This window comes from Heterocephalus glaber, unplaced genomic scaffold, assembly GCF_053883595.1.
Source record: "Heterocephalus glaber isolate CG9 unplaced genomic scaffold, H.glaber_assembly_v1.0 deba00001465, whole genome shotgun sequence".
NCBI lineage: Eukaryota > Metazoa > Chordata > Mammalia > Rodentia > Bathyergidae > Heterocephalus > Heterocephalus glaber.
In genome coordinates, this window is record NW_028258312.1 from 22,984,931 (window position 1) to 23,010,536 (window position 25,606).

Sequence of the window (25,606 nt, forward strand, 5' to 3'; positions counted from 1 at the left end):
GTTTGTCAGTTATATTCCTGTTCATCGTTTTTAAATGCACATTTTTTTGGGTGGTAGTAGAGTTTGAACCCATGACCTCCCATATGTTACGCAAATGCTCTACCACTGAGCTACATTCCCCAGCTTAGATGTACAATTTAATGTTAATTAAATAAGGTAAATAATAATAAACTATATCCCTCAATAGCTAATAGCTAAAGTATGATTGGCCTTAATTTACAAATTACAGTACTAATTTATAAAAGACTGTATTCTTGAAAAACTTCAAACACTATGATATATCACACAGATTCTCTATCATGTCTATAACAGAGTCCTTGTCACCTCTGAGCATTTAATAATGTCTTACCTCATCATCAAGCACTGTCAAGTTGTAAATTACTGTTGCTCTGCCCGGGGGAAAGGTGATATTTCCACTAATTGGACTCAAATCTTCTTCAGGGGGGTTTGGGCCACCCTCTACCTGCAAAGGAGTATGTGATGCCATCAATAAATACAAAGCATTTCACAAGACAGGTGAAGCATTATGGTGGTGCCAGCTGACAATAATCTCAAGTTTACCTAAAGATGCTCTTTAAGAATTGTACAAGCCTGTACATAAGCCTGCCCTTTTAATTTAACAGTCAATGTCTATAAGGTATTTCTATATCTTGACCATATTTATGTTCCACTATATAGTTCCTAAGATATTTTTATTTTTTCTCAACCATTATATTAAATTTGAGAGGGAAACTTTATAAATACTTCTTCTTGAGAGGAAGGGTATTCAAGATTAGCAAATTCCCTCAAAAAAATGGGATCAAATACAAATCAGTTCCACCACTGACTGTGGGACCCTTAGAAAGTTATTTAAAACTCTGTGCAGCATTTTGCTCATCTTTAAAATAAGCACAAGAATTTCCATTTTGCATGTTTGATGTGAAGATCTAATAAAAATCAGTATTTCAAAAAATATTGAGTACTCAGTGCCTGGTCTTTTTCAGCTACTACTAAGAATATAGCAGTGGGCAAAGCAAAGCCCCTTCTACACGGGCCTTACAGTTAATGGAGGAAAACAAAAGATGAGAAAACACATGTGTATGTGCTAGATCGTGGCAAATACTATGAGGAAAAACTCTAAGAGGATCATAACAGAGCCCGAGTGCTGGGGAAGACTGCTTTTCTGTATGCAGCAGTAATCATCGTAAGGCACACAGAGCAACACATGTCAACAGAAGGTGCTCCACAAAGGTTACTACAACTATTTAACAAACCAAAGGCTACACACATCACAGATAAGTTGAAAATACTGTAACTTTGATAGTGTATCCTTTCTATAGCCAAACTATTTTCTAATTTTCTGTATATTTATTTTTAGAAGTATCTTCAACAATTTATTATCCTAAGTGTATGAGAAACTGCTTGAGGCTTCCTATAAAGAACTTGCAAGAGTACTGTATGTTTAGTTGGTTTTTACTACATATTTTATGCTTTACTGTGATAGTCATGAGCATAAATAGAACTCTTCAGTGCTACAACAGAACTGTATTATGTACATCGAAGTGTTTGCTCTTGCAATTAATAATTAAGATAGAAACTGGTTAGTTATTTTCTAATACTCTAAGGTTTGAAAACAGCATATCTGATCATGTTTTGGATCTCATAAAAAATCATTTGAAAACTGAAATGTGAATTTCACAGAGCAGCGTGTTGTGGCAATGTTCAGTGAGAGGTAAAATGAATGTAGTTAGCACCCAGAAAATGGTCTGCCCACAGCCTCACTCACCCACACGTACCTACGGGTCTCCACAGCAGAACCAACACATCCACTATTATTCCTGATGTGATTTATTATGACTGCATATCTAAAACACTTTGTGGTTCACATAAACATAATACATGCAAGTAGTAAGGAAAATATGTTTATATTAACCATGAAATTTATCAGACAGCAAAGGTATTTTTATTAAGTGATGTGTTCATTGTACAAAGAGACTTTACTTTTAAAACAGCCATCTGGTATGGCCTCTGCAGTGTCACCCTTTCAGGCGATTTCCAGGTAATCTCACCTCAAAGGCCACAGTGACCATACCGTAGGTCCCCTTCTCCCTGAGGAGAGTGAGAGGCACAGACTCATTTCTGCCTCTTGGCTCCCTCGCTGTGACTGATGAGGGCTGTTGGGAAGAGCAGAGGCAATCGGGGTTTATCAAGTGGAGGTTGGAGGTAGTAAAAATCTGTTTACTTAAACACTACATTTCCCCACAGGCAAATCAATTCATATTGCACTGTAGGAAAAATGGTATTTCTAGCAACAATTCACTGTAGCTAATAAAAATACTGAAATCTTTAAAAATAATATTATAAAGGGAACATAAAACTAACCAGGCAGGTAGGTCTTGAACTGATTCTACCACCCAATATCCATCCCACTGAGGAATCCTAAAGGTGATCTAGCTGAAAGCAGATAAATTAAATTCCTCCAGGGGACCCTGGAGGTCCTGAGCTGAGTTAATCCTCCAGAGCAAGGCAGTGGCCACTGGGACACACTCGGCCTGCTTCCACCACCCCTCCCTCTCACCAGCAGGCTTCCACTGAGAAGCACAACTGATAATGACTCGCCAGACACAACCACTGCCAGAAGCAAGAGTGAGAACTTCAAATGTTGAAACTCGCCCGCTTGGCCGACAGTAAGTCCAAGGCAGAGGAGGAGGTAATGAGCAGCAGCCACCTCTCAAGGTGACACTAAGGCTTAATATCTCATCCACAGATAGAGAGAGGGACCCCTGTCCCAACGGGCTTGATGAGGTTCCGATCCGATCATTTTTCTCAAGTGCTTACCCAGAACCTAACATGGGCTGCTTCCTAACAATTACCTTTTACTCACATAAAAAGATTAATTTCATTAATGTGTGTGACAATGGAATTCAGGTTACTAAATATCTACTTATTAAACTGAGGTTAGCAAATACTCTTTTCAATGAAGATAATTCAACTCTAAAACTCATATAGCTCACTGTAATTCAAAGATAAGGAACTAAGAAAACAACATAAAAAACAATGAATCGTAACAGTGATCTAAACTAGAAAATAACTGAAAAGCTGGGAAGTATGGCAGCATGCTGTAATGATACTCTGTAATATTTTTTCAAAAGACTATCAGGAAGGTTACTGTAGCCTAAAATTTAGCTTATAAATGTTTTGTTTTGTTTTATTTTAAGAGCTGGAAACAATCCTCTCAAGAAGGGACCCATCTTCTATGTTTGTTTCAAAACCTAAAATCTTCTGAACATGAGACTGGCCAGAAGCATAAGACAGGACTTTGGTATTAAGGGAGAGAAAGTAAAGTGAAACTGGGGGTACAGGGGTCGTGGAGTTCATAAAGCATGTATCAGCCAGAAAATGTTAGGGCATGCACTGACTCTAGAACTTTGCAGAACTGTAACATCTGCTACCAAATTTTAAGTACTGTAGGTGTTTGGTATTCTTTTGATGTATTTTCTCATTTCATCGTCACCCCAAACATTCAGAAGGGCCTAACAAAGGGATAGTGCTTACTTTAAGCTATTTGGAGGAATCGAGCAAAAGGCACATTAGAGCTACAGATCAAAATAGGGAACAAATGAGTCAGAGAGAATGATCATCAGAAAGAAATTATGAAAAGGGATGACCATGATCATGGAAGCCTCTTCAATTTGCAAACATCTTAGGTAAAACAAATGAAAGGTCTACAGAATGTGGGACAGGACGGGCTTAATGCAAGTTTTATTTAAATATCAAAAGACAGGATGACATGAGCTAACGTGAAAAATAATCAAAAATTAATGTACTACTACCTAACAACTATGAGACTCATCAAACTGTAACCGTACCATATTAAATGAAATAACTCCAAACGCGTTGTCATTTGATAATATTGTTACAGTAACATTCCTGGGCCACCCAAGTTTCACATTTGCTGAAGGTTTCTAAGATAAAAGTCCAAAAATAAAGTAATAAATTAAACAGTAGAATAAGAATAATCATTTTAATAAAATCTGTATTTAAGCAATTATTTAGAATATGAATAAAAAATATTCTTTCAATGCACAGATTAAGAAAACATATTCAAGTTAAGTCAACATCTTAAAGAAATTCCAAATGAGAATTTCTTAAATTATAAAACCATCACTTTTAATAATATATAATTGTATAATTATAAGTAATAACTGACTAGTAATATTATATTATAAATTATGTTATGATTACTACAATGTCCTTACTAATTTACAGAATTAAATGTGCAATATGAAATTCTACTAAATGTGATTTTTACACTATAGATTGTGCTATATTTAAAAATTAGTTATTCTATCAATCAGCAAGCCACATGAAAGTAAAATGCTTAGCAATTTTTCTTATAAATCTAGAGTTTTCTGCAATGTTTCTGTTGAACAGCAGCAGAAAGGAACATAAAAAAAAGCAAACGTAACTGTTTCAAGTATAACGTTCATAAAAATTTCAGTCCTACTGACAGAATTATTCTTTAAAAAATTCTCCATGCCCTCTAGAAACAGTAACTATCCTGGTGCTAGTCGTCACTGCTTCAGCCTAACAGAGCAAGCCACAAAGTCCAATGTACTCAAGTGTTTTCTCAGAGGTGCTGTGGATTCATTCTAAGCAAAGGAACTCCCACTTCCATGCTTGCTTTTTTTGTATCCTTCCCCTTTGAACTCCAAAGTCATGGTCACTCTTTGTGCATCTGGTGGTAGGGGAGGAATAATAGAGAAAAGGACCAAAGGGAAGACGAGGTTTTCCAGAGCATCTGTCCAAGCGATTCCCAGCAAGTTGAATGGACTCAACTCTACAGGACCTTCTAAACAGACTGGGGTTGCCAGAGACGTTTTATGAAAACCACTGCTAGGAGCTCATTTCTAGATAAAGGCAGAGTCTAAGACCAAGGGGGAAGAAAGACCTACCTGTAATGTTAAGTGAAAAGTAAAAGTCTCATCCGGCTCTGGCAGGTCATCATCACACACTGCTATGTACACTGTCCTGTTTGTTTCTCCAGCAGGTATAAAAGCTGCAGCATATGTGTCAAAAAAGTCACCAGTATCTTCCCCATGCAGCTATGAAACGCAAACAGAGGTGGCTTTTCTTACTTAACACAGAGTTAGGACAGGCAAAACTGACACTAATTGGAGCAATGGAAAGAAAATGTAAAAACCAAGTATCACTGAGATTTACAGTAGGATGTACAAAAACATAATATTTCACAAATGGCAAAAGTCATCTTCAGAAAACAAAAGGTCGCAGGAATAAATAATTCCACATAAAAGTATTTCTTTATATTGTGAAAGAAAGAAATACACAGGAAACTAATAATTGCATAGAAAGTCATGTAGTAGATTTTCTCCTCTGATTGCTGGTTGATCTGGAGTGGACTACATCGACACTAACAAGAAGAACTGCAGCTAAAACTCTCACAGAGAAGAGGTGGATGCAGCCTGCTGAGAGCTGGCAGGAAAAGCAATTCCTTCTCCAATTAGTTTCAAATAAAATGCTCTTTCCAAAACTCTCCACCCGAAGTTGTATTTATGTTGTCCCACAGCAATTCCAATTAAGACCCAATTCTTTTAGCATGCTAAACTTCTTAGTGATTATAAACTTTTCTTAATTTTGTAAGATTCTATTCTGTAAAATCAGCATTGCTAATAAGATTCTCAGGGAAGTAGCAATTATGAAATTATGAAGTAGCAATTTATTGTGCAAATACAAATGAGATTTTTCACATATATATATGATTTAGGACAAAAAATTAACAAAATGTATAGGGAAATTTCAGTAAACTTGTAGTCCTAATTTATAGAAATAAAATGTTTTAAAATACTTTATTAGTCAAAATAGCTGGGGATTTAGCTCAGTGACACAGCACCTCCCTTGCAAGCGCAAGGTCCTGAGTTCAATCCCCAGTACCGAAAAAAAAAAAGAAAAAGAAAAGAAATTTTAAAAAATTGTTGGGCCAGGGATTTAGCTCAGTGGTTCTGCTGTCTTCCTTGAAAACTCAAGGACCCGGGTTTGATCCTCGGTAGCCCCTCCCCAAAAAATGTTAAATAACTAAATTGTCAAGGGTACTGGAAAACTTATTCTCACATATTACTGTAGAAAATGGCACACTATCAAGAGCCACCGAAATAAACAGAAAAATACAGAAATGAAGCTATAAAAATCATTTGACAATCCCAAATAGATAGGTATATAAACGGTTTCATCACAATAACATTCATAACAAAATTGGAGGCAACCTCATTGAGAGCAGTGGAGGGCTGATTAAGACGACTTAATGATGATATGATCAAGAAAAGTGAAAATAATAAAAACCTACCAGGATACAACTGAAATAATATGAAAATATTATCAAACAGAATGTATACTCAAACTAAAAATAAATACCCTCTATATCATAAATACAAGCTAAAAGCAATGTACAAAATTTTAACATTGGGTTGATTTCATAAGTAGCTTTTCTTATTTTTCTATTTCTACAGTGTTTCATATTGTGGCAATTTACCCCACTGATGAAAGTTTTATTTTTGTGAACAAAAACTTCCAAGTACTTCTGTCAGCAATATCTTCAGCTGGTCATACGACATTACTTTCTGCTTAAAAACAAGAGACATATACACATGGCACACACAGTTGGTCAAAACTTAAACTATGCAAGGTAAATCAAGTTTCACAAATTCTACTTAACTTTTATCTCCATAAAAGAATTATCTAACAGAAACGAGGTTTCTTTTTTTAACTGCCATGTTTTCTTTTAAATGTTCATTAAAAATACACAATCTACAAAAAGCTACAATCATTTCTTACCGATACAAGTGCAGTAACATTTGCTGGTTCTCCTATTCTTTCAATGATAAAACGAATAACTGTTGTGCTTGTTTCATTAACAACAAATTCTGTTTGTCCAGCAAACCTTATTTCTGTTTCTCCAAATACGAAAGGGATGAGTAAAGCTGAAAGAAGATTTACTAATAAAGATGCAGAAGGCATCCCTATGGGAAAAAAGAAAAAAAGTAAGATATATCTAGTACATTTTCTTTAGATTCTGTTGTCCACAGATGTAAATACAGAGTACATTATTACACAGAAAACAACAAGGACATAAATACATCAAATAGTAAACCATCCAATTCAGAAGTTAAGGAAAAACCTTTATCTCTTCTATGGCTCTCCTTTTGGGACTGTAATTACTTTTTGTTCTTCAGCTTCTATGTCCAAATACTCATAAGGTAAACTTTATTATTTTATTTAAAAATTTATTGACATGTTAGTCTAAGAAAAACAAGGAAAAGCAGATAAAGTCTACTTCCCTCAAATGAAATGGTTTGGCTTTGCCAAAACTAAAACTGTTGATGCTAAAGCTTTAACAACAAATTGATTTCTTGGTTAGTGCCTACATTTTCCCATATATTTGTCTCGAGTTTTTTTTTTATTTTTAGTTATTGCAAGGAATTGACAATCCTTTCAAAGAAGAGGTTAATTTTGAAAGCTTAAATTTCTTCCATTTTACTAGTTAAAATGCTAATATCACTTCTTAGAAAATGTCCATGCTGCTTTAAAATAATCAAACTGAGCAAATAAGGAGAGTGAATACTATCTTCTTCTCCCTAACTCTACGGCCTTCTTCCCACAATGTGTGTGTTTGTGAGTCATAGATATTGTTCCTACTTTTAGTGCTGTGATTCAAGTGCTTTCAATAGTACAGAACCGCAGTGGCCTCTTGAAAGCACTGCTGTTTTGTGATGTAGATGCACCTCTAAACATGTGAACAATTCATCTCATGGGTCGTTAAGATTCCAATGGGTCTACGTGAGCAGTCACACGAACATAACAAGTTCACGCATTTCAGAGGGGAGTTGCACTACGTACACCGGGAGCCAAAATTCTTCCTATTAATCTTTACCTTGGCCAAGAAGTGATAAAACTTTCATGCATGTGGTATTTCCACATAACTACATGTAGTGTTATAATTAGGAATCACCAAATACATGAATTCTTGAAATATTTTAGGATATAAATGCAGTTTTCTCAGCCAACTACATTCAAACAACCCAGTGTGAGATTGACCAATGAGCTCTTGCATGATCTTGACTGCAAAATCCATAGACAGACATACAGAGTTTGGAAGGAGTGGAAGGAAAGGAGACTCTGGAGGACTAGGACATGTCTTGCACCTGTCTCTGCTCTCCAAGCAAGCCTGCCTTAAGGCTAGGGGATTTGGGAGAAGAAATTACAAAGGGAAAAAAATGAGAGAATGGGAAGGCAAAAAGCAAAGCAAGGGTCAGAAATGCTCCCCCACGATTCTCATGGGTGAGGCGGTTCTGAGTCAAATCACAGCATGTGGAGAAAATCTTTTGTAGAATTCTATAGTAGAATGATTTCACACGTCACTTAGGACAAATAGTGGGAAAGAAATACCTAGATATGGAAAGAAGGGACAATAAGGTAGTAATTTAAACCTTGGTTACTCAGATTTCTGGGGGAAAAAAATCTCAAATCCTTGAACAGATGTGGAAGAACTTGAGGAAGTTAAGACATCTGACATTCAAAGTGAGAAAGAGTGCCAATGAGATTATAAGATGAGAGGAGGGAATTACAAACAGCTGTGCACAGTTCCCCAAATTTGCCCTGCATAAGAACCAACCCAGGTAGTTGTTAAAATGCCAATTCCCACTCCCAGAAACTCTGTCCAGTTGGGGCCCAGGAGCATGCATTTCATAAGCATCTTTGTTCACTCTGATTCAGCTCACCTTCGGGATACACTTAGAAATCTCCTCTCCTGGAGTGAGGAATGTGTCCTTGGATGGACCCACAAAGGCCACATTTCCAGCTTTAACTACTGAGTTTTGCATGCTATAGAGGTGAACTTACTACAGACTTCCTCATGTGTTTTTCTAGCTATTCTGACATTGCATTTTAATACTGCATGCATCCTAAAGAAAAATAGTAATGACTTACAGAAGTACTCATAAGAGCAAACGCTTTTATAGTTCTATTTTGGTACCTTGTAAACACAAATGTGTAATTTCCACAACATCTCTGTGAAGGTCAGAGCATCACTGGCCCTGTTTCATAGTTGTGGAAACTAAGCCAGAGACAGGTCAGTGAATGTGCACAGCATTCAGCTAAATGAGTGGCGAGGGAGGATTTGCCCCTGAGACCATGACCAGTCTTTCCCAGAAACCCTGGTACACGGCCTCTTCCACTTCATTCTTACAAATCTTCAGCTTGAATAATACGGTAGACTGTTCATACTACATGTTCCCCAGAATTCAGACACTCTAAACTCATGCAAAATAACCAAACTGCCACAAAACTCAATTCTGAGTCTTGTAAAAGTTTATACCTTATTATTCTGATAAACATTACATGTGCTTAAATGAAGCTACAGTTCTGTTGACTACTTTAAATATTTAACAACATCTTTTAATGTCAGGATCAATGAGCTCAAATGCTGCATTCTTGCCACTTCTCAGGCAATTAGAGCTCTAAGAGCTTGTGTTTATGTCAGTAAATTCATTTTGAATCGGTCCACATCAGTGAGTTTTGAGATCATGCAAGATGAACAAGCAAGCACGATGGAAATGCCTCAAGCTGCGTGACATCATTGCTAACAGCATCTCCTTCGCTTTCATCTTTCCACACTGTCAGAAAGGTTATTGGGGCAACGCCGGCATTCAGTAGAAACTGAAAAAATGAAAAACAACTTTGGAAAAGAGGTTTCCATTAGAAAAAAAGCCATAATTACACAAAAGCTGAATAGTCTCTGTTTTTTAGAGTAACTAGGTACATTTTCTCTTATCATACTGAAATGTGGTGTTTGGAACTTCCTTTATTTTTTATTAAACTCAGAAAACCAAGCATTGGTAACTGACATGATTACTAACATTACTAATATTTCATCTTACTTCTCCCTTTCTTTCAGTAATTGTTTTCCTTGTTATGAGTGCATGCTTGCAGTACGTAATGGTTATGCTCGCTGTGGGGGGTTGGTACAGGTACACAGCTCATTTTCAATTATCCCTTCCCCTCCACATCTCTTGGTCCTCTTTCCTTTTACAAAAGTTCCATCTTCCTGTTTCCTATAGTCGACTTTTACTTTGCTCTTTATTTGCACTCTGGGTTTCTCGTAGTCACATTAATTTTTCTCTTATTATATTTAATAAAAATTGTACATGCCCCATTAGACCACTGATTTAAATAGCTCTATTAGATGAGTTGCAGACAACACATTTTTAAGGATCATAATGTTCATAATTCCTGTTACATCACCATTGGGAAAGAAGGAATTTCAGAGTCACTGCCATTCTCCCTCCTCTCTGATGGCACGATACTCTATACTCCATATTCAAATCCTCTCGCTTCCAACCAACACCTGTGTCCTCCTCACACCTCCTACTCTTGTTTGGTGTGATTCACAGGAAATTCAAACTTCTTCTGCCAATGGAGCTCTTGCCTCTTAATAGATCTCCTATCATGTTAAGATGATGTGATTTGGGTTATTCTCTTGCTTCTTATTTCCTGAATTATACTATGAAGTTTTTATTGTTTTGATGATGCACAGGTACAAATACTCAGGCCCTTCAATTCCACTAATCATATTAAGGCTATCCAACTAGTCACCTAATTCTGCCCCCCAAAAAATTCAGAATTAAAATCTAGAATAGACTCGAGTAGATCTTCAAATGCAAACTGGTTGCTGAAGAGCAGCGTACAGCTTGGTATAACCTTTACATACGGAGTGCCTAACAAGGCTGTGCAATATTCTGTGCCAGTCACTGAGGACACAATAACACTTAAGATAGGAACCCTGGCTCCAAGCATAGGACTCGGATGAGGGAAACCAAAGCCCAGAAGGCAGACTCCTGAGACTGTCATTTACACAGAGGGATGTGGAGTCTCTCTACTGCTGGGGATGGGATTGTGATGACCTGGGCCAGTCTGCCCTACAATCTGGAAATGAAACCCACACAGCTGAAAACAGAGCCAAGAGGCAGAAAGAAGCCAGGTCTTGAGAATCAAGCTTAAGTTTAGGAATTCAGCATTACCCTGGATTTTTTAATTACTAAGGCAATAAGTTACACGATTTGCTCTAGCTGGCTTGAGTTGAACTTTCCATCACTATCTTCTTTGTAATTTCTTCTCCCAAATCCCCTAGCCTTAAGGCAGGCTTGCTTGGAGAGCAGAGACAGGTGCAAGACATGTCCTAGTCCTCCAGAGTCTCCTTTCCTTCCACTCCTTCCAAACTCTGTATGTCTGTCTATGGATTTTGCAGTCGAGATCATGCAAGAGCTCATTGGTCAATCTCACACTGGGTTGTTTGAATGTAGTTGGCTGAGAAAACTGCATTTATATCCTAAAATATTTCAAGAATTTTCAAGAATTCTAAATTTTGTTTATCTAGGCTAGTGTGTCTTTCTCTAAGAGATAGAGGACCTTAGCATGTTCTGAAAAAAATGGGAATAGTTTTTTTAAATGTTTTATGTTTATTAATCTATGTTTGTAGTGCATAATGATTACTTTCCTTGCAAGGAGTTGGTACGTAACACAGCTTAATTCTTTTTACTTCTCCTTCCCCTCTCTTCCCTCTCATTTCTTGTCTCAACAATTCTGTAGAAGTAGAACAGAATAAGGATGGTAAATTTTTAGAAATTAGAATCCAGACCCCCCCCCAAAATGGCAATGTAAAGAAAAACATAAGAACTCAACTGATTTTGCAGTAATCTACTTCCATAAAACCTTTTCCTCAATGTGAAAGTCCACTGTCCTTATTCAATTTCAGAACAAGGACCTGTACAATATTTATGAGTGAGGGGACAAGGTCCTGTAGAGACAAGGAGGACTAGTCAGAACTGAAGGGACACACTGACCTTTCAGCCTCAGGTTTTGCTGTCAAGGCCACCGTGAGCACCTTCCCATGGCGTGACCACCAGGTAATTAATACTGAAAATACGATCCTAATGGAGCAGGGTTTTCAAGTTTAGGATTACTTGAATTCTATTACATTTACTAAGGGGCATTCTAAAACTATAGAATTACTCCTGTGGAACAAGAGAAGTTGCATCATTCATATCATCAATGATTTAGCCACGAAGAATTCTTAATCTATGTCATCTGTATTTAGCAAGTACTACAAAAAATTAACCTTTACCTTTTTTACATCAAAATAGGATTAAAATTTGCAACTTTCAAAAGAAAAAAACAAAGTAGTAATCTAGTGTTACAAAGAAAAGGAATGCTCTTAATATATTACTGTTTTTAATTGACACATAACCACTGTTCGTATTTCTGGGGTACACTATGGTGATTCAATACATGGATACAACTGTAATGTTCAGCTCAAGGTAACTGGAATAACTACCACTTCAGACATTTGTCATTTCTTGAGTGTGCTGGGAACACTCAAAGTCCACTCTATTAGCTATTTTGAAATGTTCAAATTATTGTCAATAATAGTTACCTCCAAATGCTGTAAAACATCAGAAACTGTTCTTACAATCCAACCGCATGCCTTTACCCATTAACCATGCTCTCTCCACCCTTTCTCCCCTACATCGTTCCCAGGCTTTGGTGACCACTATTCTGTGTTCTACTCCTTTAAGATCAACTTTTTAGCTTCCACAAGTGAGAAAAATGCAGTTTTGTCTTTCTGAACCAGACTTATTTCACTTAACATAATGACTTCCAGTTCTACCTATACTGGCGCAAATGACAAAATTTTATTCCTTTTTATGGCTGAATAATACACATACACACAGAATTTCTTTACCCACTCATTCATCAGTGACATCTAATTCCATATCTTGCCTGTTCTGAATAGTGCTGCAGTGGACATACAAGTGGAAATACTTTTTAAATGATAAAGGGCTTGTGCCGGGGATGTAGCTCAGTGGTTCCGGCGCCTGCCTCACAAGTGCAAGGACCCAAGTTCGATCCTGGTACAAAAAAAAAACAAACACACCTCGTGTAAATGATAAAGGGCTTAATCACTTATTCAGACAATGCCGAATATAATTACATTTCTTTTTACTTATGTTTAAACTTTAAGACATTTATCTTATTCTTTAAATAACTTATAGCACAGTGTTTAAAAGCCAGAAGGTTAATGGTGAAAAGTCAGTCTCCCACACAGCAGGCACACAAGCCATACACTTCTCCAATCTGGTCAACTACTGCTGCCAACTTCATCAGTGTCTTGCTGGTGTTTATAAATACACAGTATTTATACGTGTATCTAAAGCTCTGGGACATTTTTCTCTTCTGGACAGACTACAGGACTTCAGTGCATCTTTCCCAGATGTCTTAGCAGACAGCTGCCAGGCTTCTGAGCAGACATTCATGCTGGGCAGACTTTTATTGTCTCAGCTATTCACGATCTCACTGCAGACCACATCAATAAAATGATGGTTTCCACTGACTTTCATTTACTTATCAATTCACTCTGCAAGGAAGCAGGAAGCGGGGACACGAATATGACCCCTGGCACTTTCCTAGACCACACACTGACACACCCACATCAGTCAGAAGTGGCTGCCCTCTGTATCTGGGGAGCAAGTAATCCCGGGGTCCCCCATGACTCTATCTTGGGAATGTCTTTGATTCTTTCCTGTGTTCAATCTCCTGCTTGCTGATCTGTATTTTCTTCTTTCTTGGTCAGAATTATTCTCTCCTTTTGATGGAAAACATTCCCCTGAAACCTTCTGAGTAAGGGTGTGTAGGGATGTTTTAGGTCTTTTTAGGAACTATTATGATAGTATCTTTCCACTTAACTGATAGCTTCACTGGGTATAGAATTTAAGGCAAAAAAAAATTTCCGTCAGAATTTTGAAAGCCTTGGTCCAGTTTTCAAGCTTCAAGTGTTGCCTCTGAAAAATCCAAAGTCATTTTGGTACTGAAGTGTGTGTGCCCTGTTGTTTGCTGGTGGGTGTTCTCCACTTCCTCTTTTCGAAAGCTCTTCTATTTTTTCCCAAGTGTTCTGAAATTCCATGAGCATGTATCTTGAGATTAGTGATCTTTTTGTCCATTTAGCTGAACACTCAGTCTCCTTCAAGCTGACATTTATGTCCTTCAGATCAGAAGAATTTTCTCATATTACTTCACAGTGATTTCTGTCCCTGCCCATTTTCACTGTTCTGTCATCTGTACTCCCTATAATTTGATACTGGGACTCTGAGACTGTTTGCTCATTTTCCTATCTTTTATTCTAATTTCCAGTTATTTGGTTTTTGCTCTACTTTCTAATAATTTATTTCAACATTTTGGAGTCTCCCCTTGAGTGCTTCTTAGTTTATTTTCATCACCTTCATATTCTGAACTAATCTGTCTTCACTTTTTCATGTACTTTCATACATTAACCATAAGAGTAACAGTAATAATAACTGAGCACTGAATTGGGAGTCAAAAGACCTGAGAAACAGTCCCAAATTGGGTGAACTTATTTGTTTCACTACACGACTCCTTCTACTTTTGTGTAACACTTTCCAGAGTCAAAATTTCCAGAAAATAATCTCCAGCGGCTTCCAATTGCACTCAGAATAAAATGCAAACTCAGAGCCGTGGTCTAAGTCCCAGCCCGGGAGACCCCACCTTTGCTGCCTGGCACCCATCAGCCCCCTCACTGGACAGGCTGCGCTGGCCTCGCAGACCTGGGATGACTCCAGCCCTTGCCCTGGTTTCTGCCACAGCTGGCTGGTCCCACAGGCGGTGACTCTCTTCTCTCCACTTTTCGCAGGACCCTCTCTCATCTCTCACATTTTTGCGTAATGTTCCCTGGTAGGAATGATGTCCTTTATGTAAAGAAGCTTATCCTCTGATGATAGTCTTCTCTCAGCTTTCTGTTTTCTTCACTGTACTTATCACAATTCGCATTTATTCCGTCTCCTTACAACAAAAATACACTCAGGACAATGACCTTCTTCATCCTGGATGCTTCTGCATCCCAATGACCTAGTACACACTCTGGGATACAACTGGTCCTCAAAACATGTTTATTTAGCCCTCTACCTGGAACTTCCTGGACCCTGTGAGTGCAGACGGCGTTACCTGGACCTTGAGCAGCAAGCATCACGCGGATATCAAAGGTCTGATGAAAGGGTGATGGAACTTTTCGGCAATGGCCAAGAACAAATTAAGAGGGCAAAAGTCCAGGAATGTATTTCACATAGCCAGCCAAAAGAACTTGAAGTCCAAAAACAAAGCGAAACCAGTCACCACTAATCTTAAAAAGATAAACACTGTAAATGATGAAAAAATTCGTAGAGTGAATAATGCTTTTGTAAACATTCAGAAGGAACTTGCAAATTTCTCAAAAAAGGCTTACTCTTGAACCACTGGAGAAAGAGCTGAATCAGCAGCATCATGAAGATGAACCAGTTAATGTTGATGAAGCTGCAAGATTAATGGCTCAATTGTAATACAATGGAGATGTATCAAATTCCCCCAAAAAACTCAATAAAATAAGTATTTTATACAAAAAAGACATGTTTATTTAATGAGAAAAGGGGGAAAGGAATAAATTACCCCATCTTTATGCACAAGGGAGACTGGAAGTATGATGTGAGAGCAAGCGTGTGTCTTATTTAGTTGTGTATGGGCCAGAGAGACACAGCTGTACTTTGATTCTAATAGCATGGGCTCAGCCACGAGGCTCATAGATACTGATTAAATTATGAAAAAAATCCAAAATTGGGATATAAAGCAAAAAAAGTGTGACTGTTACTTTCAGTATCATGCAGGCCACAGACCTACCCAAGATTAAGAGAAATATATTCTGCTTAACCAGCAATTATTCATTATTGATTAAAAACATCCCAGACTCAAAAAAGCTAAAAGCAAATCTGGAAATTTCTGTCTTGTAAAAAGTGCAAGCAATCTTTGTTCAGTGAAACAAATAATCCATAAGTTATAGTATTTTTTTTTGCCTGATAGGACATTAACCAGCTTTACATCTAGCACAGAAATCTTAATATTCCTTTACTAATTCACTGATAGAATCTTTACTTCCCAAATGCTCTCTGAATTAGTATTGCTACCCTATTAGCTCCCTCATTAAGTAACAAGGTACATAAAATATTTGAGATTGCTTTATTTTATGTTCGTATGAAAGTCATGTTTGAAACTTTTGCAAAGTGTACTTTAAGACAAAGTTTTCAACAGAAACCATGAGATGGCAAATTACCTTAATACCTACAGAGAACTTTGGTTCCACAATAGTACTTCAGTGAGCAACAGTGCAATCTGGACTAAAAGCAACCTTTCAGTAATACAAACAGGTAAGTTGGTTTGTTTGCTTTTTTTGGTACCAGGGATCGAACTCGGGTCCTTGCACTTTTGGGGCAGGTGGCGGAACCACTGAGCTAAATCCCCAGCCCATAAACAGGTAAGCTGATACTTGATTCAATACATAAACTCTTTTAACTCATGTATCTGGACTTTTGATCTCTCTCTTCTTTCCAAAATATGTGTGCTTGACATTTTCCAGGAGACCATCTACTCCCATTTGTATGAGTCACCAAGAAACAGATCAAGAAGACATCAAGCTGCTCAGATCTGGCTCACACATGCCTATCAAGGAAGCAAGAAGAGCCTCTGTTGTGCAGAGCTTTACTTCTGGAGCTACCAGGGGCTCTAGAAGATTATGGATCTCAATCTTGCTTTCTCTATCTCACTTTTGTAGAGTACAAAATCAGAGTCTCACTATTCTCAATCTCTTAAGGCAAATTTGGAAGCAATGACAGAAGTCAAGACTTGTCCATACAGCTGAGCAATCTGATATGTGCCAGAATCTCTACATTCTAAAGAGTAATTCACACTTGTCTTTTGGTGAAAATAAAAATCAAGTGCTTAACTAAGATTTCTTGAGTCACCATTAGATGGCACCCCTCCATCTTCAAAAGCAACCAACAATTTCTTGAATTACAAAAATGTATCTTAAGAAACTAAAGATTTCTGCCACCTATGTCTCTTCACAAACAAAAATAATTTTGTAATTCCACATACATCTCAAAGACAACTGTCACAAAAAGCAATTTTCGCTAAGATTTCACAACAAATAGCTCTCATCTGTTCTGATCAAGCAAAAGTGGTTTTTCTCCCCTGAGATTCAGTATTACCTAAGAAAAGAAAGAATGCTTTCTTCTAGGCATTCTGTCTCCTTTGAACCTAGTTACTGAAGATACTCTGTTTTGTGCTGAAGAATTTAGGTTTGGACCTGAAATTCCCCCAAACCCTCATGCACTCAGATGCAGGGCTTTGGATGGTGGCTGTATCAGGAGAGAGCTATCCTCATTGGCAGATTCATCCCTTGTGAGTTCAGTATCTGAACTGCTGTTAGGAGGTGGGGTCTGATGGGAAAAGGCAGGTCACTGGGGGTGTGACCTGGAAGTGTGTGTTTCCCTTCTCTCTGTTTCCCTGCCACTATAACATAAGCAGCTTTCCTTTAAAGCAGGTCACTCCACCATGCTATTTCTCCCTTGGTGCCTACTAACCATGCACTGAAACTTCTGAAACCATAAGCCAAAATAAACTTCTCACCCTTAAAGTTGTAGATGTCAGGAATTTTGTCTCAGGGACAAGAAAGTATCTAAGACAGATTTTGGTAATAAAAACAGAGTTGTTGCTATGACTATTATCTAAAAGTGAAAGCTACTGCTTTGAGAAGAGAGCCACAAAGCAGCAGAAATTGAAGAAATGGTTCCTCAGGATTTGATTCACAGATTTTGGTTCATCCAGGCATTCAAGGGTCCTGTGCAGTCACAATCCAAGGGGGCCCAGCTACTGCTTGAGCTGGCAGTACATCTTGTCATTATCTAGGTGGCTGTGATTTTACTGGTATACAGAATGCATGAGTTATGGGATCAGGGAAGCTTCCACTCAGATTTCAAAGGTTATGAAGACCAGGCAGGGTAAGAAAGAACCTGTAAGAGTGACACCAAAGGTGCAGTGGAGAACATAGGAAGTTGTAGATACTAGGAATGATGATCATCTGGTGAGAAAGTCACAGATAGCAGGCAAAGCCAACCTAAGAAACAGGCTAAGAGGGCAGCATCTGACAATACCACAGGGGCAGGGCCACCTAAGTCCTTTGGAGTTCACATCTCACCACATGTTGCCCTCAGTATCGGACACAGACCTACAGGATTTAATTTTTGCCCTGCTAAGTTTGGATCTTGCTTTTGTCCCTTTACTTCCTATTCCTCTATTTCTCCCTTTTTTACTGGGAATGTTTACCCTCTGCCATTGTATTTCAGCAGCATTTAACTTTTATTTTTATTTTCAAAGGGACTCACCATTAAGAATTTGCCTTGAGTCTCACAGGAGACTTTGAATTTGGACTTTACAGCAACACTATAACTGTTAAAATTTTGGTGTCTCTTAGAGATGGACTAATTGCATTTTGCACAAAGAGATACACATAAGTCTTTGGGGGGCCAGGGGTGAAATGTGGTTTGGACCTGGAATGCCTCCTAAACTCTCATATGCTCAGAGATGGGGCTTCTGGGGTGGTTGGATGGGGGCAGATATGCTGTACTTAAGGGTGGATTCATCTACTTGTGAGTTCCAGCAACTAAGTGTACTGTTGGAAGGTAGGGCCTGGTCAGAAAAGATGGGTTACTAGGAACATGCCCTGATGTATCTCCTTCCCTGGCTCCTCCCTTCCCTCTCTCTGCTTCTTGGTCACCATGATATTAGAAGCTTTCCTCCAAGGCAGGCCTGTCCACCTTTCTGTTTCTCCCTTGGAGCCTGCTGAACATTGACTGAAACAGTTTGACAAAGGTCAATACCTTGTTCACATTCCTTACTTTTTACTTACTGTCCTGTTCTAGAATGTCTTTAAAGGAACTACATTACATTTAGTTCTCATATTTCCTTAGACTCTCTTGGTTGTGACAGTTTGCTAGATTTTTATTTTTGAAGACCCAGGTAGTTTCAGTACTTCTCAGGTGTTTTTAGTATGTCCCTCGACTGGGATTTGTCTGATGACCTTCTCAAGATTACAGTGGGGTTTGGGATTGGGTTTGGGAAAGACCAAACAGGTTTAGTCACATTGAAACTCATTACATCAGCATCTACTATCAATATCACATTGGTTTTGAGCTTGATAAACTAGCTGAGGTAGTGCTTGTCAGTTTGCAAATTTACTTTTTTCCCCTCTATTTATGCCATACTCTCATAAAGAAGTCCTTTTGTATAGCATCTCTCCTCACCCTCTTTTTAAAAGAATCTTATTATTTTACTTTAAATCAATCTCACTTCCACCAAATCATACAATCATACATTTATTAAAAACTGTAGCAGGCACTGAATTGTTATCTTGATGTGCTGTACTGTAAATCTGTGGTGGCATCTAATCAGAAGATGCAGAGGGTACATATGGGTGTTTAGTGAAATTAATAGAATACAGAATCATTTTAATGTATGTTTATGAAGACATGTTGCCAAAAGGTTAATTGACAATTTCAAATTTTGTTCTTCAAATCTCTGAAGTCACATATGTCTAAGCTCATTGTTTCTTCTGTTAATAAACTGTTGAATGGAATGTCCCAATTTGTTGCAATGTTTGTGCATCCATCCTTCTGATTGCCCAAGCAATCCCAACTGACCGTTTATTTCTATGATATTTCAATTTCTTGAAGCAACTGTAAAATACCCAGCAATATCATTTACAAGCCACATTCGAGCTATTAAGAGTTTAAACTGTTCACCAAAATTCAGACTAATGGACTAGTCAGTTAGTGTCAATCTTCACGCTAAAGAACAGGCAACAGGCCCTATCGGCGATGCCCTCCGGATGCTCTACAACTTATCAGCTGGCAACTCTGTGCATCACTGAACCTCATGAGTCTCCCCCTCATCTAAGACTACTAGCTGCACCTGGTTATTCTGTGCTTGGGTTTATTTATATCAAGTCCACAAGTTTTCTGTTCTTTAATTCACTGATTCCTTCTATAGTCTTCATTAATTCTCAGGTCAACTAAGTTTATTGTGGTATTAAGATTCATAAATTGAAAACTAATTTACTTTTCATTATTCCTTAGCCTCTAAAAATATGTCTTGCCCCAGAGATAATTGTAGCTGCTCTCCAGTTTTGATAAGCTGAGTTTCTGATGTTATGATATTCTGAGTTTTAGTTTAGACACTGCTGCCACTGATCATCCTTATTTAACACAAGCGTTGTTTAAAAGAGTTGGATTTTCTCTTGTTTCCAAGCAGAAGGATTTTTTCTGAATTTATTAATTTATTTTTTAATGAAAAGCAGACTTTAGTTTTGCTAACAAAAAACTGTCTTCTGGTCATCCCTTTTTATATTAACAACACAAAATAGATTTATGTGAGCATGGTAATATTTTTTTAAACTTTCCTTCTTTGGTATTGACTGAATTTTGTTAAGGTAAAGTAACTTCAATAAAGTGGCCACATGGGCTAAATGTGGGATGTTCGAATGAATTAGACAAGTCACTGCATGATGACTTCAGGTCCAGCCATGTAATACATCTTTCCCATTTAAGTTTTTTATATGCTATGCTACATATTGTTGGTAGGAACCATTTTCTACCTTAAACAAGAAACCTGTTAGATACAAAATCCCTTCAATAAATAATTTTCAAATTTTTCTCAAGGCCTGAACAAAATTCTGTCAAAACAGGAGCTTTAATGTTAAATGAATATATCTGAACACACTCTACTCTTTTCCCCAACTCCTACAATTCTCAGTGAATTTGAAACTTGTAAAACCAAGTCTGGTTTACAAACATTTCCATCCCAGAAAATTTGAGGCCAACAACCTAAGGTATTAATATATTTCTCTATCTGGCTCACAAACACTGAACTTAAGGGAAATGTATTTCAGGTCACCCCTGCAGGCTACAGTGTTTTGTCATATACTTTTGCACTTCTAAAGAAAAATCTCTGAGCAAGGGCTTCTCTGGCTTCCCAATATCAGAGTGGTTGATAAAAAAGTATAACAAGACCAAGATCTATTTTTGGTGAATTTTTTATAATGGTTGACAAGATTACCAAAATATGTAGCAATCAGGTGAAGATCTTCCTGATGCTAAAGTGAATCCATTAAAGATTTTAAGGGCTGGGGATTTAGCTCAGTGGTTCCGCCGCCTGCCTCGAAAGCACAAGGGCCTGAGATTAATCCCCAGTACCAAAAAAAAGATTATGAAACACCCTCTGGAAGAGGCACAAACTCCAGGACAGAGTCATTCCTGACTAGCTTTTAACAGCATCTACTGGACATTTAAAATTCTACATCAAAATATGAAAATTTTCCAGGCCAGAGAATTCCTAAAAGATTATTAATAAAGGATTGTTCAGATGGGCCTGCACTATATAAAACATTTTGTAAGATTTCTGATTTGTAATTTTAAATCAAGTATTTATTAGGTTTGATTTAAATTTATCTTTAAAGAAAAGCAACATGGGTCCCAAGTGGGCTGCCGAGAGCCCCTGGTGGGCTAGACCGCCTTTTGTCCCTTCCACTGGCTGCAGGCTGCATGGGAAGGACTCCAGGGACCAGGAGCCATGCAATGGAGGCAGCAACTTTTGAGGATGTGCCTGTGAACTTCACCAGGGAGGAGTGGGCTTTGCTGGATCCATCCCAAAAGAAGCTCTACAGAGATGTGATGTGGGAAACCTTTAGGAACCTGGCTGTTATAGGAAGAAACTCAGGTGACCAGCAAATTGAAGATGAGTACAAAACTTGCAGGAAAAGTCTAAGATTTTCCTCCATTCTTACAAAGAAAATTTAAGCCCCAAGAACACTGATCTCCACCAAAGCCATAAACCTCATAGTGATCATTTCTCCCATGGTGAAGGCCACATGTTGGCATCGGTACTTCACACATCACAGACATGAAGTTCAAATATGCTGCTCATGACTAATGATTTTGTGCATCTTAGAGACACTGAAAACAACAATGTCAATAAGTCTACCATATACTAGCCCATAAAGCATTCCTATGTAAAAACAATAGAATCAAAATTATTGCTTGCATATTTTCAGATCAAAGGACAATGACACTAGAAATGTATAGAAACTATGGGAACTTGAGAATATAATCTTCTATTAATGAGTCTCAGAACAAATTAAAGAAAACATGAGTTTCTAGAGTCCAGTTATAATACCATTTGTAGGAAAATGGAAGCACCTTGAGACCATAATATTAATTGAAGTAAATAAGACACACAAGCTTAAATAATACCTGGTTTCTCGTAAATGATAACCACAATATATAACTGAAGTGCAGAATAAAAGATAGGCAGTAGGAAAAATCAAAATGAATGTTTGGCATGTGGGTAGTGAACTGAGAGATAGGAGGAAGGAAGGGAGGGAAATGAGATCAGAAAAGAGTGACAAATTGTGAAGTGCTGTGTACACACACCAAGTCCCTATCAAGAATGTGCTCATCATGTACTACACACATACTGTAACTATACATAAAGAGGCCCAGTGGATTCAGGGAGGGGAGGGGAAGGGTTAAAACTGTATTACAAACTATGTACATGTACCAACTCCTCACCATACATGTAATCATCAAGTACTACAAACTTGTACTACCAAGAAACAATTTGACAATTAAAAACATCAGACTTGGGCTGGGGATTTAGCTCAGTGGTTCCACTGCCTGCTTTGCAAGCACAAGGTCCCGAGTTCAATCCCCAGTACCAAAAAAAAATCGGACTTGCAAGCTTAAATATTACATGGTCTGCCATATATGAGTAACTAAAAATAAAAATAATTTGAAGAGAAACATACAAAATACATAGTAGAAAACAAAGAGAAAGTTCTTTTTCCAGAGTTGGGGTCAAGGGATCGATGGAGGGAGAAAGATGGAGAAGTGGATGAAAAAAGATGAAGATCTGTTACATGTGTATGCACCAACTTTCCACGATGAATGTGATTATTAGGTACTGTGAACATTTACTGATACAGATAAATAATAAAAAAGAGAAAAAAAAAGAAAAGCAACGTGCTTTATACCTGTGCTTTCCTTAAACAATTCACTCTAACTCAAGTCATTTTTTTCCTTTCTTTCCTTAAAGTTCTAATCATTAGAGTTTTTTGTGGTCATGATCTGCTGGTGTACACATATTCCAAAATTAAATGTTTCTCTTTTGTTCTTACTTTTACAAGAGCTACCATTTGTATTATATGAACTGTACTAAATCCAGTCCAAACCTGCTTGAGTTCTATGCTCAAGTTTTGGTGATTCAAAAAGTCCACTAAGCAAGGACACAGTGAATTCCTATTAGTTGCTAAAAAAAATTTCAACTTACAATGCTACTGCTGGAAATACCCTTGTAAAAGTTTTATGCTTTTGTTAATGTAAAGTGAGTAAATTAATGATGATGCACACTTATTAAGCAGTTACTGAGGGGCACTGTGCTAAGTGCTACACACATTATTTCACTTAACCTTCATCATGACCCTTTAAGGCGGACAATTTAACTCTGTATTTTGAGGTGAGAAAACAGGTTTAGAGGCTGCACTGAAATTTAGAGATGCCGAGCCATGACCAAGGTAACAGAGATGTTAAAGACTGAGCCTGGCTTTAACCTAAGCAGTATGATTTGGTTAAATGTGACTAAAATTTCATTATGGGTGTGATGTGATAATCCTAGGAACACTTAGTATGAACGAAGGATGAGCCAGCCAACAATAGCCATGGTGTATTGTTTCTCCAAATTAAATTAAATCCTCAATATGTCATGCGCCATGCAGGCATGAAGTCCACTTTACTTCCCTATTTAAAAGCTCCGGAATTCCAGTGGCTTATGCATTCCTAGAGGAGGCCCAGCGTCTCCCAAGCGACAGTGGTCTGTCTGACACTAAGCCTCAGGGCCCGATGCCCTGTCTGAAACTGGTCTTCCTCCATGTGTGTGCCTGCCTCACTGTGACCTCCTGGCACAGATGCGTGTGACCATTCAGAGATGAGCCCTGCTACTACCTATGCCTCTCCTTTGGTGCAGTTTTCCAGCCACAGGGTCCCTACACAGCTCTCTCCAGCTACAGAGCTTATGGACAAGTCCTTTCAAAAGCTTACTCTTCACAGTCATATGCGCAAGTTTCAGAGCTTAACCAAATCCCATGTGTGAGCCGCCAGCACAATGATGTACTGTGCCTGTGTCCACAGTCACTCCTCATTCTCTGACACCCAAAACACACTGTCTGTCGCTGCCATCTACCTGACACTGCCCAAGGCCTGTGTGCACAGCAGTAAAGACGATCAAAACCAAGACGCTTAAACAGAACTTCATCTTGAGTGAGTTATTTCCTAAAATCTATTTCAATCGGCCTTTACCTCCTTACTGTACCCTTTACACTACTGTGTGAATCATTACTGAAAAATGAATGGTGCATCTTAATACATGTGAAGTAATGTCTGTTCTTATTTTCAGCACTACCCCAGAATCTCCATCCATATTAATTGTCCACCCTTAAACTGTTCTAATAGTTCAAACACTTAAGGGGCCGCTACTTTCAAAATTCTCTCCCCCTCCAGTTCCACGAACAGAGCAGCCTTACATTGCTCTATGAATAATCCATACCTTTGCTCCTGACTCCATTCTTTCATGTTTCTTTGCAATATTAATTTCTCTTCCTTTTCACTTCCTCTTTTCTTTTCCATCCTTCCCCTCATTCGTCTCCACTCTCCATTCTCTTCTTTCTCACAAACAGCTCCCTATTCTCAGCCTGACTTCATCTTCAAGCTTCTGCCTCAACTCTCTGCTTTGCTTCCACCTGAGGTTTCCATGTTCACTCAGTTTCCCTAGTCTCCATTACTAGTCTTCAAAACTACCGACTACAACTTAAACTTTTCAAATGAACTCCAACCAAGGATCCTTAAATCGGTTCTATGCAATGCTAAGTCCACACCTTCATGAGAATAAGAGTTCTGTTATGAAATTCTTTAGGAAATAAATCTGTATAGATACTGCATGTCCTCTTAAAAATTGAAAATAGTCATAGTATATACTGAGGCTTTAAGCCTAAAAAGAACACAGACTCAACTTCATCTAATCCTCCATTTCCAAAATCTTAAGGATGACAGAACTGACCCCTACTGATACTTACTTACCTCCTGCAAAACTAGAATCATATTCTTAGCTATGAGACCCTTCTAGTTTCCCCACAGCCTTTAGCAAACTATTTGGACTACAGAAGGCCATAACCCTTGTTAAATAAAGTGCCAATCACAGAGCTGAGCTTGAGGCTTACACTTGCAACTCGCTGCTGTGCATCTCCACACAGATTCTCTCACCAGTCCCTCAGCCACATCTCAGACCCAAGCTGTCACAGCTCCCAACTGCCCTCAGCCTCTGTCCCCTGCCTCTGCATCGCCAGAGGGAAGGAGCACTGGGCGCCACTCTCTGCTAAGTTGCTCATAATGTTATCCCTTCACTTACTACTACACAGATCAACCACTGTACTTTGGTCTCCTTAAGACAGAGCAGTTATTTCTTATTTATCACTGAATCCTCCTTACCCTGATCCCAGTTTTATTCCAAGCCATTAATCAACATATTTTAATTCCAAAAAGGCACCATACTACACAGATTTACAAATACTTCTTCTAAG

At 38.1% G+C, this 25,606-nt stretch overlaps 1 protein-coding gene and 1 pseudogene across 7 annotated transcripts in view; one reads left to right on the forward strand and one right to left on the reverse strand.

The window, feature by feature from the left end:
* The window catches only part of Adgrv1 (adhesion G protein-coupled receptor V1), a 483,421-nt gene that overhangs the window by 440,240 nt on the left and 17,575 nt on the right, over nucleotides 1-25,606 (reverse strand). For all 7 annotated transcript variants that reach the window (XR_015438967.1, XR_015438966.1, XM_087180966.1 and 4 more), the window contains exons 2-6: nucleotides 6,829-7,013; nucleotides 4,935-5,084; nucleotides 3,849-3,944; nucleotides 2,049-2,153; nucleotides 350-463 (exon numbers count right to left, since the gene is read on the reverse strand). Coding sequence is in view for 5 of the 7 variants with exons in the window: in XM_087180966.1 (XP_087037092.1) it covers nucleotides 350-463; nucleotides 2,049-2,153; nucleotides 3,849-3,944; nucleotides 4,935-5,084; nucleotides 6,829-7,013 (650 nt within the window). In the remaining 2 variants the exon portion in view is untranslated. The remainder of the gene's footprint in view (nucleotides 1-349; nucleotides 464-2,048; nucleotides 2,154-3,848; nucleotides 3,945-4,934; nucleotides 5,085-6,828; nucleotides 7,014-25,606) is intronic.
* LOC147826608 (ribosomal biogenesis factor pseudogene) lies at nucleotides 15,134-15,454 on the forward strand (annotated as a pseudogene).